This window comes from Sinohyriopsis cumingii, chromosome 7 (genome assembly GCF_028554795.1).
Source record: "Sinohyriopsis cumingii isolate HCF-2022 chromosome 7, ASM2855479v2, whole genome shotgun sequence".
Taxonomy (NCBI): Eukaryota; Metazoa; Mollusca; class Bivalvia; order Unionida; family Unionidae; genus Sinohyriopsis; species Sinohyriopsis cumingii.
This window is the reverse complement of record NC_142967.1, coordinates 76,940,719-76,954,772: the sequence shown is the minus strand read 5'-3', so window position 1 is coordinate 76,954,772 and position 14,054 is coordinate 76,940,719. Positions and strand designations below refer to the sequence as shown.

Genomic DNA, 14,054 nt, shown 5'->3' with positions numbered 1-14,054 from the left:
CACACATGCTGCAGCTCATTGTCAGTGATGGCATTCTGTTGCAACAAGCTGTCAAAGATGTTTTGGCGATCTCGGATCCATAGTCAGCAAGTTCCGGCACTCCATCCTGGCATAACAGCAGCTTGAAGGCAGAAGGAAAAATTTAGCATTGCCCATAAGAAACTTGTCAAGGATGTCCAGACATCTTGGAATTCTACATATAATATGCTGGTTTTGTTATATGAACAAAAACAGGTCTTGGGGGCTTATGCTACTGTCTAAGACCTGCCTAGCCTAATAGCTCAACAGTGGGTCTTGATTAACAATATTGTGGACATGTTAGGTCCATTCCCAGACATTACCAAGGAAGTAAGTGATAGCCAAACATCAGTATCCATCATTCTTCCTATGCTGATAATGCTTCATATGTTGCTGGCTTGAGAGCATGAAGTGAGTCAAGGTATTCAGACAATGCACAGTGATATGTTGATGTCACTGAACACACGCTTTACTATGTTGCTAGCAACAAGAAGCTTGTCTTGACCACCATCTTGCATCCATGATTCAAACAATGCCTATTCAGTGAAGAATTACTTGTGACCAGATTCAAAGAAAGGCTTAGAGCAGAATGCATCATAGTTGTGTCAGCTGACAAGCAGGAGGAACCCCCAACCCAAAAAACAAACTGAAACTTAAACAAATGCTAATGGACCAACAACGTCGCATCTCTAAGATTTGTTTTCTGTGGCCTGTGACAAACCTGTCTGTACCATCAACAAAACAACCCACGTGAATGATACTGTTTACGCGATGCTTGAATTGTATCTGGCCAGCCCTCTGTTGCCACGTGAAGACATGTATGGCTGGTGGAATGCTCACAGGTTTCAGTTCCCAGTCTTTACCAAATAAGCTAGATGCTATTTGTTTGCAGCAGCATCAAGCATTCCAAGCGTGCATCTGTTTAGTGATGCAGGCCAGATTTTTTTCGATCGTTGTGGATCGTTACTTGGTGAGAAGGGAGAAATGTTACTGTTGTTTAATTACAACCTACCTAAACTAGGCTTTCAGTATTAGCTACAGCCAGCATACAGTGATGTCTAACTTTAGTCTTAAAGCATGTGTATTATTAATTTTAATTATTATTGGGCTATCATTATTAACATTTTTAGTCATTTATTGAAATCAAGTAAGGGCGACCTGCATTAATGAACGTAAATTAAAAAACTAGCTTAATACATTTTCATTCATTTATATCTTGAATTGGCAAACCATAAGTTTTATCAGTGCTTTAAAATTTTTCAAGTTTTATGTTTGGTGATTGTTGTTTTCTATAAATAGCAATGTACTTCTTATCCGGTTTCTGTTGGTTTTTGTATTCACTTGTCATATTAACAACCTTGTTATAACTCACATGGCATTAAATCCTGCTTGCATTACACTAATAGGTTTATATTTCTGAACCAGTCATTGTTATAAAACAAATAATAATGAAATAATAGGTCTCATAATCGGTATTGGTAATTTTAATAATCGGCTATCCAGGGTATCGGCGTAATCGGCAAAAAGTGACATCGGTACAGCTTCATGTCTAATATGGCCTTCAAGACTGCTAGTCTAACATGTGTACTAAGATTCATAAAGATATCTTAAACAGTTTTGATTTTCCAAAACTTAAAAGTGTGAATGATGAAATGATGGATGAACTGACAAATGGATTCAAATGTTTAAAATACTGAAACTAAATAGCTGTGAAAAGCAAAAGGCACAACTACATCATATGTTCAGTAAGTGTACCAAATGTCATAGATATACATTAAATGATTTTAGCCCTAGAAACTAAAGTGTGGGTAATGGATGGCTGGACAAATAAATGGATGAATACATTATACCTACAGAATTGAAGAATTTTAATTTTCTCAAGGCACAGTTATGCTAAATTTAAAAGATAACTACTACTACTATTAATAATAATAATAATAACAATAAAAATACACTTTATTTAATCTTTAAGGACTTCTGAGATGAAAACTCATTTCACAGAGGTCGGGAGATATTAAAATGTACAATATCTCCTGACTCATCTCACACAGGATCAAGCAGTATTAAAATGTACAGTATATCATAACTCATCTCACACAGGGCCTAAAAGTATTAAACTGTACAGTATCTCATGACCAATCTCATACAGGATCAAGAAGTATTAAACTGTACAGTATCGCATGATTCTAAAAAGTATTAAACTGTACAGTATCTCTTATGACTGCAAACAATATTTTATAAGCACTTTACCCTCCACTTACTTAAGCTTAAAGTAAGTCGCAACTGACCAGTCCACTCTCTGACTGTGCTTCTAATCACCAAAAGTGGTCACAAAATGAATGTGTTTTTGCAAAGACCAAGGTATAAAATACCATACAAACAATTATTCCTATCTATGTATTGAGATGTTCAAATTCAAACTGAGCATTTTGTGTAACTGTATATTTCAAATGCTTCAGCTATCTATGTCACAATTTATAACCAAGACATAACATAAGTACAAATGAACAAATTAGATACACCACAATTCAGATTCATTTCCAGTGATTGTTCTAGTTAAACTACACTGCATTTGTCAATTCTTGATGATTAAAAAAATTATAACCAATTATTTAATGGGCAATTATTGTTACGGTATATATTTTGAGGGCAATTAGTGTTAGGGTATATATTTTCCCATACTATTCTATGCAATTATTTCATGGGCAATTATGTTAGGGTATGTATTTTCACACACTTTTCTATGCAATTCAATTATATCATGGGCAATTATTGTTAGGGTATATATTTTTCCTTACTCTTCTATGCAATGCCCCTTACTTGGAGATATATACTCAACTAATAGTAGATCAAAAAATGAACTCCAACCTATAATTTGCTTCATGATTTTGGATTGCATCAACCCTTTTACACAGATTCAAAAATCAACTTTATTAAATATTAAATACACCAATATTTCATAAATGATCATTACTAATTCTAAAATTAGCAATCTGTTAAAGAAATGACTAATTATGAAATTTCCTCCAGTGAAACGGTTAAAGATAGTGTCTTTTGTCCTCTTTTCACAACAACTTTCATTTCCTGTCCTGATTCCACAGCCTTGTAGACATCCGTGGAAGTTCTTATCTCAGCTCCATTAATCTTTACTATAACATCTCCAACCTGCATACCAGCACTGTCATGGAAAAAATACCACTTAAAACATCATGAGAAAAAGAGTTATGAAATGGTGAGATTTAAAGTACCTATTAAGTTTACTCTCTTTTTCACAGTGTCGTCTGAAACTTTTAATGCAAATATCTTCCAAAAATTTAAGAACACTTTTAAACAATGTTTTGATTATACAATGAGACATCAAGGATGAATGTCTTTATTGGTGAAGGAAACTACTAGAACTAGTTCTAAATTGGTGATAATTTTGTGAAGTTTTAATACTTTGTTGGCTTGCTTATCTGATCTGTATTTACAGTCTTGATTTCAATATTTAGTCACAATAAATCATTACCTGATTGTACTGCTTCTCCTAAATATCATTAGGTGTATTGTACAGAATGAATGATGACGAGGATCATATAACAATCATCCTGAGTTACATGGTGAATATAAATCCGACACAAGCAAACATACTTAAAATGATACACACCATATATACATAATTATATGTTGAGTCCAACTGCAAAAACTGCACAGATCCATATCTGCCATGGCATAATATGCCAGCATTTTTGGATCAATGCAGGAGTAATCAGTATTAAGAAAAACCCAATGATCCTGATCTGCCAGTATATTAGGTCTATATTGTGTTCAATTTGACTCAACTTAGAAGCATGTACATATGGTATTCAATTGTAAAGTCAGCACTACGATAAGATTAATCATTCATGTGATTTTCTTAAAGTATATTCTGCTTTGACTTTTAGTAAAAAAAATAACCTTCTGGAACAGAGCTTTGGGTCTTTTACTACCCAGAATAAGCTTTCATTGTTACACTATTTAATTAGTAAACACTGCATTTGCATTTTTCTTACACATGGGCTGGTGATCCAACAATAATTCTGTGAACAAATACACCTCCTGTCACATCAGGAAAATTCACGATTCTTTCTCGAAGTTCACTAATTATACTTGGTGTCAAAGTCAACATTGTTATGCCAAGGTAACGCTTCTTCACTGTTGTGGATTTGTCCACCCCAAACCAACTGCGTCTTTCAGCTGAAAAAGCAGCAAAATGTATGTCTTTAACTCCTTCTTAATTGCAGAAATATGATGGATGATAAATTTTCTGCACATGCTAATAATAAATCAAGGAGAGTATCATAAACAGGACATTGTATGTCCACCATATGGCAAAAACTTGAACCTGTCTTGAAAGACCACCTCATCACCCAAACAATAATGGTCTCTCAAGACAGGTGGTCTTTCATTACAGCTCATAAGACTATATAATCAATCACTCTGTGTTTCGAGAACATGGTCTCTCAAAAGAGGTCATCTCTCATAGCAGTGGTCTCTCAAGACAAGTTTACTTAAGTATAATTACACTTCTTTTATATAAAATCTTCTTTGATTTGCTGGATACATGACCTCTTGAACCTCAACTTGAGACGTTCTTCCCTGAACCTCAACTTGAGACATTCTTCCCTGAACATCTTGAGCTTAAAATTTATAAGTTCCTCACTAACCCAAATGCAAGCTACCTGCAGGGTTGATAAAAGTAGATATTCACCACATAGTGTAATGAATCCACACCACTACTATGGGAATCCATACCATTGCTATGGTAATCCATACCACTGCTATGGGAACTGCCCAAGCACGATTCTCATATAGCATATCTAATGAACTCCTGGAGACAAAGCTGAATACTGGTTTTCCATACTGATACCAGCACATAACTGTTAGGTGAGCCACCTATCAGCTGTTCTGAAGAAAATAGGTTTTCTGCAGGACTGCTAAGTAAGCTCAACCATTTTCATGGCAGCCACTCTAGACCAAACACTGCTTCATATAAAATGGCCTGGCAAACAATCATAATAAGTTTTATAAAACAGAAATTGAAAATGTAGTTTTATGCACGGGTAAATGCAATACTTACTATTGTAACTGTATTACTTACCTTTCCAGGTAGGTACTGTTACATCTAAGTTACATGATTCTACATGATTTCCTTCCTCCAGTTAGTATGGAGGGTTCTAGAACTGAACAATAACAAAATCCCAGTCCTGCATTACACACGGCTTACCATCCTCTTGACCTGGACCTGAGTACTGGACATCAGAGTATGGGCAAAGGGAGCAAATCTTTGTAACAGTGGCTGATAAATATTATATAATTAAAATTAGTTTTACCCACCTCAATAAAACCCAAAGAAAAATGCATTTTAATATCTGTAATACATTGCCTACTATTACTGCATTACTGTATTTACCAGTTAGAGACTGATGGGCTGAACAAATCTGGTGTAATATATGCAATAGCTTGTTTGTTCTGAAAAATTAATTCATGCCGAGTACGGGTTGAGTTAAAAGTATAACATACAAATTTGATAAATCAAGGGGTAATGTTGAAAACTCAAGATATTTGCAGTATATAAAAATACTTTTAATTCATATATTTGTTAGGTTTTCATGTCAGTATTCTCATTCAGAAATGCATATATGGTATGAACTGTGTTTATTCATTTCATGATGGTAGTCATTGCACAATACATGTATTGAGTTGTTTGGATTTTAAAAATCTGACAATATTATGATTAAAACATATACTATCTACCTTAAAGTGAAATGTCCATCAATGTTGTTTACTGCAGATGTTTACAAGCAAGTATATTGCTTCCATTTTTGTGCAAGTCCAAAAAAACTGTATTTGTATTATTATTTGTGTGTGTGTGTTATCTGGATTTTTAACGTAGCTTTAACAATTTTTCTACAATATCTGCAGTGTGGCAGTTTATAGTGATAATATTGCACAGGGCCATCATGCCACAGATATGTAGCATGATGTCCCACCCAGTCATATTATCCTGACACCAGAATGACCAGTCATAACACTAACTTGTTAATGCTGTAATGCTGAGCACCTAGTGAGGTAGCCATTAGTAAAATTTTTAAAATTCTTTGGTATGACTTGGCTGGGGTTGGAATCCGCGATCTCCCACATCAGAGTTGAATGCTCTAACCATTAGGCCCCCGGAGTGGTTATTAAACATTTGAATTTGCTGTATAAACACAGTGTTTGATGCAATATGAGTTCTGATTTAAGTTGCACTTTCCTTAACCATATGTTTGAATTAATTCCCAAGTTATATTTCCCAAGTTTTCTGCCAGTTCACAAGGCCTAATAAGCCCCTAACTTGTAAAGGCAGCACAAAAATTGTTTTCAACAATCCTCTTTTGATCGAGCCATGAATTTAATACTTGTGCCAAGTAGAGTTCTACAACTTCCTGTGCATGTTTGAGCTTAATCTCTAGGTTTGTGAAGGCAGCACCCTCCTTGTTTCCCCATGCAACAACCCTTTCATTGAGTCATCAGTTTGATACAAGCTCAGTGCCAAGTAACAGAGAGTGTCATCATGCCTCACAATTGACATGTGTTCAGTTGCATCCTTTCATATATTTCAGACTATGATCAAAGCGTTATGTACAGAACCCAAGTTTAATCTCCACATAAACACCTGCATATGATAGTGAAACCAAGGAAATGGAGTTGGATGATATTTATGACAACTAGACAACAACAACTTACAAGGACTAGATGATGGAGGATTTCAAATGGCAAATGGACCTTACAGACTGATGAAAAATCCCTGCAGATGAGGAGGAAGACAGGCCTTTCTTCCTCCCCTTACATGTGTGGTTACTCTTCAGTCCCACACAGCATTAGATTACTAACAAAAGACAGGATATGCCAAAATATGTTTTGAAAATGAGAACAAAAGGTGATTTTTAACAAGCATAATGCACACATCTACTGTGTAAAAACTGTTCAAGGAAAGAGGATAGTAATCTATATGTGGCTGTGACACAAATGTCAGACTGTGATCTTGTTCCTTTTCAGACTGGGACCTTGTTCCTTTTCAGACTGGGATCTTGTTCCTTTTCAGTTAAAGAACCTACCTTACCACCAGTAATGGGCAGATGGAATCATGTCAAATCATACAGCTTTGACATGCAACTTTGTGTCCCTGAAAAGGCAGGCAATGCAATAGAAACAGACAATGTATTACTGCTATTAAAATATATTTAATGTCCAACTGCTATGAAAGTCACACCATTCTTAGAGGAACCACCCCCCGATGTAATTTTGATAGTGTATGTCATAACAAACATCAGAACTAAGTTTGATCAAAACTGGTGAGAATTAAAACATGTTTTCCATTTTGTCTGATATGGAAACTATATCACTGCTAGGGCAGTCACACAAAACATTATTTTAGTAGTCCATTTCCTGAAAAAACAACCCAACCAACATTCAGACATGATTTTGGTCTTCCATAAAAAAAGTTGAAAAAATGTTAAGGGGGGTTTGGAAGTCCTCCCTCAACAGGGTCTCGAGGGGCAGTACCCTTGATCCGGGGGTTCATGCACTCATACAAACCTGCTCCTGGTGCAACTTATGAACATAAAATAAACCAAAATAATCATTTGAAAAATTATTAAACTTACCAAAAATTCAACTTGGGTTCCATAATTTCACAATATTTATAGCCACATGAATTTATTCTCCAATACTATTGATGATGAAGTTATTTCATGTGCATGTCAGTGTTCACATCGTAATTAAGTCACAATAATTTCTCAAGTTTTGAAACTGGCAAAGGTTTGTGAGAATGAGATTTAAAATAGCAATGGTGACAGATGATGGATGCAGTGCCATACCATAAGCTCACTTGGCCTTTTGGCCAGGAGTCAAAATGAGTCCAGCTTACTACAATTTGCTTGGCAGAGCATTACACATAGAATCTTATGATGGGACACAAAAGTCAGGATAATGGGCATTCATGGGAAACAACTCTTCTAAATGATGATGCAGAATGCTGCAATCCAATTCATTCCAGGTCACACTACAAAAATGGTTCATTATAAATTTGACTGAAATCCAACATTCCTTAAAATGTTATGCTGTTGGATCCAAAGGAGATGGGCAATCAGGGCCCATAACTCTTCTAACTGATAATGTGATATTCTGGAAACTTGACATGTTCAGATTTTCAACAGTATACAGCGATATGCCAAATTTAGCTGAAATAAAAAAAAATCCACAATAAATAAAATCTGCAGAACCAAATCAGGAGGGAAGATAATCAGCAGACATAACTCCTGTAAACATCATGGCGCTGGTATTGGTGTTTTTGTGCATTTAATGCCAATTTTCAGTACTTAACAGGCAATGCATGATGGGCAGTATATCTGGTGGCAGAAGAACCCTGGGAAACACTGTGGAGAACCACCAACCAGTGGGAAAGCTTTCTCACATACCCATATTAGCTAAGCTGCGACTCAACCCATACAGACAGGTGAGATATCACTGATCTGTAATGGCGAGTGCCTTAGACGAAGCAGCCAGCTGAAGCACTGTATATGTCATGTAATGTTTGAAACTGAACTCACTGAAGGTCTTATCAACAGAAAGCCATTATACCAAATTTTGTCAAATTCCAACAAACCTTGCTAAAGTTATTCTCCATAAGCAAAGTTAGGAGGACTGGCAATCAGGTGGCATAACTCCTATAAATGATGTCAAATAGTGAGAGAAAAAATCATTCAAGGTCTCATGAAAATAAAAACCACAAACTAAAAACTGAAATCCAACAAACCTCATTAAGTTGTGCTGCTGGAGCACAAATCACAAACATAGGCAATCAGGTTAAATAACTCATGTAAACTCTGGTCTTATTCAAGGCTTCTTTAACACTGAGCTACATTCTCCCATGACATAAATAAGTCCAACAATCCTTAGGAACATTAAGCTACCAAGACAAAAGTTGGGGGATAGACAATCAGGTGTCATAACTTGACCAAATGACGATAAAAAAGATGGATGGAAATCAAACTCTTTCACAGTCTCCTCAATCTGCATACCAAATTTGTCTAAATTCCAACAATTCATTGTAAAGTCATTTTGTGGACACCAAATTTGTAATGGATGGTTGGGTCGACAGCTGGATGGACAGGCATACTGACAAACATGATTATTACAGGCCAACTTCATCAAGTGGGGTCATACAAATCCCAAAATACATTCTGAGAAATATTTTAGCATTAATGTTTTCTGGAACATGATTCTATTTAAATCATTCTATGTTGTATTTCGAGTGCTACCTGAAAGGTAAAACTATGAAGGGGAGGTAACCACTTTTGGGTTTATTCCCATTTTGGTACAATCCAATACATGAAGATGAACATGGTCATTTCAAAGAAATAAACTGACATAATCCAAGTGATACTTACTGATTTGAGCAGAATGCATTCAAGGTAATACATTAAAAGAAAAAGGTTTCGATCATGAAACATAGTAAAGACTAGTGACAATTAAATTGTACCAATGATGAAAAGTCTGTTTTGAAAATAAAATACTAAATGTACAGCTATCAAAGAATTTTTTAAAATATAATCCGTCATCCTTTATTTTTTATGCCCTGACCTATGAGCCAGTTTTTTGCAGTGGATATATGTGAAAGGAACTAAAATGATTTACACCTAGATAATGTATTTTCACACATATATTGTGCCTACATATATACTCCTAAGAATTTCAATAAGTGTATTTAGAATAACCCACCCATGCTTATACCCTGCACAAACCCTAACATAATCTTACACGAACCAACCACATTTGCTAAGAGCCATGTCACAATGTACATGGAAGTGTGCAAATGGGCTGTAACCACACTGAATACAATTATGTCAGCAACCAGCTGGAATGATTCAGCAAGATGGATAACTACAGCAGCAGTCTGATGATGACAGTGAAGACAATGCATGAAATACAGAGATTACTGAAGTTTCAACCACAATGAGTCAGACAAGAGCTTTGATGGATTTGATGTCAATTCCAGTGAAGAATATTAGGTATGTGTATTAATAAAATATTGTCGCTAGAATTAACATCATTTTTTGGTGCTAGTCTTAATTCTGTTGTTGTTCTGTTTAACATAAACAAGATTTTTAAAAATCATTATTAGACTGTTATTAAAAAGCACATCTGTATAATTTTAAAAATTAGCTGATGACTACTGGGAATGTGTATATAAATACTGATATAATCCACTCACATAGATACCCAGCAATGGGGGGTGTGGGGTATGTAAATTCTTGTATAACCTGTGGGATATATGCATGACAATATAGTAGTATACAGCATAGTAAACCTTGTTGTGACTCTAAACTTGGCATCGGCTACATGATTTTATCTGTGACATGCTGTATAATCCCCAAATCAATGACCAATTATTTAAGTAAGTAGTGACAAGGAATCTGCATTATAGAGGAAACTTACATCTCTTTGTAAATGCTTCAGCCCTTTCTAAAAATTTCTTCACGTAATCAGATGGGATTGCAAAGGATATTCCTGTCGTGACTTTCATTGTATTGATCCCAATGGCCTCTCCATCCTATAATAAATAATGTGGAGATGAACTAAACATAAAAACAGGTTCTACTGGTTGAAAAGAATTTACAGGAATTTAATACAAGACCATTTCTTCCTTTTAGCTGTTGAGTTCAGAAATGATATTCTTCTGCAATAAAAAGATTTTTAAATTAGTTGCTGCGGTGAACGTATTGGATTTCATTTTCACTCAGGACCAACAAGACATCGTAAGACATTTTCCATTCTGGAATAGTAACTATCACAAGATTTTCATGATTGGCTTTAAATAGACGTTGTAAAACTTGGTGAAAGCACAATATTAATATGACCAGGCATCTAGTACACGTAATGACAAGATTTTCAAGATGTCCATTGTGGCAGCCATATTAGAAATCAGACTGGCACCATTTTGATTTACTTCCAATTACACATCATAAAAGGTATTTCAGTGAAAACCCAGTGCTTATATAACCGTTCATTTTGGAGAAATTGTGATAAAAAATAGTTTCCAATTTGCCACTGTGGCAGGTATGTTGAATATTGACTGGCACCATTTTCATTTAGGACCAATTAGACATCATAAGATGTATTTTAGTAAAATCCCATGTTGATATGACCATCCATTCAGGAGCATCGATAACAATATTTTCAAGATGGATGCTGTTGTGGCAATTCTGGATGTGCAAGGGGCATTATTTGGGACCAACTGGACATCAATAGAAGTCTTTTATTGAAAACTCCTTAGTAATATGACATTTTGTTCAGAAGAAGAAATAACAAGATTTTCAAGACAGCCACTGTTGTGGCCTTATTGGACATCAGATTCATACCATTTCTGTTAGGCTCAAACAGATATCATTAAAAAAACTTGTAGTGAAGACTCTGTGTTGATATGACCATCCATTCAGGAGATGAAGCAATAAAACATCATTTTCAAGATTTCAGCTTTTTTGGCCATATTGAGCATCAGATTGGTACTTTTCTCATTTAGGCATCATAGGAAGTCTTTCTGTGAAAATCCCATTTTGATATTATCATTCACTCAGGAGTAGCAATAACAAGAGTTAAAGATCCCCACTGTTGTGGCCATATTGGACACCAGATTCACACCATGTCTGTTATGTGTGTGTTGTGTTTCTCTTATTTTTAAACATCGCTTTAAATTTTTTTCAGTCATATTGCTATGATGTCTGCAGTATGGCAGTTTATAGTGATATCTAGCAATGGGGCATCATGCCACAGACATGTAGCATAGTGTCCCACCAAATCATATTATCCTGACACCAGGCCTACCAGCCCTAACACCAATCCATTAATGCTGACATCAGGCCTACCAGTCCTAACACCAACCTCTTAAAGCTGAACACCTAGCAAGGCAGCTGTTAGTACCATTTTTATAAGTCTTTGGTATGACTCAGTTGGGGTTCTAACCCATGACCTCCTGCATATGAGACATACGCTCTAACCTCTAGGCCACTGGAACGATCCAATTTCTGTTAGGATCAAACAGGCATTATTAGAAATCTTGTAGTGAAGACCATATGTTGATATTACCATCCATCCAGATGCAGCAAAAACATCATTTCCAAGATGGCAGCTGTGATGACCTTTATTTCAGTTGCCTGGAATGCAATGGTGATGCCAAAATCAGATTAAGTTGAAGTATGTTTCTTTAATGAAACGAATAAAAATATATTAATGTTGAAGAAAGTGTTCAGATAACCTTGTTACATTCAAGATTATTTGCATTCTTTTAAATAATTTTGGTATTACCAGCTTTAATTGCATTCCAGCCAAATGAACACATGTCCATTGGCTTGTGAAAATTTGAATTTATTTGAGAAAGACATCAGAGTAAGTAAAATCTGAGAAAAAAACCATTAGGACTTTGATTTGTAGAAAAGAGCTGATATGGGCTGCCAAGTGTGTGAGATATTTCTGAAAATTTGAGTTATCGTTCCAATGTTAATGAACATCAGAACATGCCATACAGAGCTGTTATTGCCACCAAAAGATAAATATCTGGGTCGATGTCTTACATTGTACAACTATAATTCTTCCTTGTACCAATGCAAGCTACTTAGAAAGTTTAGTAACAGCAGATGGTAGAAAATTTTAGTTACTGTGTGAAACAAAATAGGGAAAAGACATTTAGGCAGATTGGCTGATGAATGGACAGACATTATAACATGATATGCTCCACTGTATGGCAAGCGCATAAAAAGTATAATATCCCATGATATAAATCAGCAGTTGTGTACATACCAAATTTACTAGTGGTCCTCCTGAGTTTCCAAACTGCAAGAGAGAAATAAAATCATAAATGAGGCAACTTATATTACTAATACTAAAATGGAGCATTATGGTCCGAATTACAGTACCACAGGTAACACTAGGGGTCACTTAATTGCAGCTCAAACATAACTTTCACACTCACTCTAATGACTTGAACACTGTTAGAAACATTCTTAACTTTTAAAGCTAGACATTTCTTCTTGATAAGCATTAGAAATCAGAGCAAAAAAGCGAATAATATCTTTAAATCTGGGATGAGAAATCCAATTTGTAGTGATCAGAATTCATCAGCAGAAACTTTGCAATGCCTCATTTCTGCCCATAAATTTCAATTCCTTTGTTAGGTTTTTTCCATCCCATACCAAATCATTATTTATCCCATACCTAAGTATTCTACAGCTAATACCTACAGTAAACATTCTCCCTACCCACGTATGAACCACCCAATACAAAATAATTCTCCAGCCCATTTCTATAGTAAACATTCTCTATACCTACGTCTGAACCATCCTATACCAAATAATTTTCCAGCCCATTTCTATAGCAAACATTCTCCATACCCGAGTATGAACCATCCTATAAAAAATAATTTTCCAGCTCATTTCTACAGTAAACATTCTCTATACCATATTTAAGAACCATCCTATACCAAATAATATTCCAGAACATTTGTACAATAAGCATTCTCCACACATAAGCATTCTCCATACCATGTATGAACCATCATAATTTTCTAGCCCATTTCTACAGTAAACATTCTTCATACCAAGTATGAACCATCCTATACCAAATAATTTTCCAGCTCATTTCTACAGTAAACATTCTCCATACCAAGTATGAACCATCCTACACCAAATAATTTTCCAGCCCATTTCTACAGTAAACATTCTCCATACCAAGCATGAACCATCCTATACCAAATAATTTTCCAACTCATTTCTACAGTAAACATTCTCCATACCAAGTATGAACCATCCTATACCAAATAATTTTCCAGCCCATTTCTATAGTAAACATTCTCCGTACCCGAGTATGAACCATCATATACCAAATAATTTTCCAGCTCATTTCTACAGTAAACATTCTCCTTACCAAGTATGAATCATCCTACACCAAATAATTTTCCAGCCCATTTCTACAGTAAACAT

The 14,054-nt window shown here is 35.3% G+C and overlaps 1 protein-coding gene across 1 annotated transcript in view; it reads right to left on the bottom strand.

The window, feature by feature from the left end:
* Positions 1-1,953: 1,953 nt before the first annotated feature.
* LOC149795563 (serine protease HTRA2, mitochondrial-like) overlaps positions 1,954-14,054 on the bottom strand; it is a 34,194-nt gene continuing 22,093 nt past the window's right edge. The window contains exons 4-7 of the mRNA XM_089965391.1: positions 12,877-12,909; positions 10,519-10,633; positions 4,050-4,233; positions 1,954-3,196 (exon numbers count right to left, since the gene is read on the bottom strand). Coding sequence (XP_089821517.1) covers positions 3,031-3,196; positions 4,050-4,233; positions 10,519-10,633; positions 12,877-12,909 — 498 coding nt within the window. The 3' untranslated portion in view covers positions 1,954-3,030. The remainder of the gene's footprint in view (positions 3,197-4,049; positions 4,234-10,518; positions 10,634-12,876; positions 12,910-14,054) is intronic.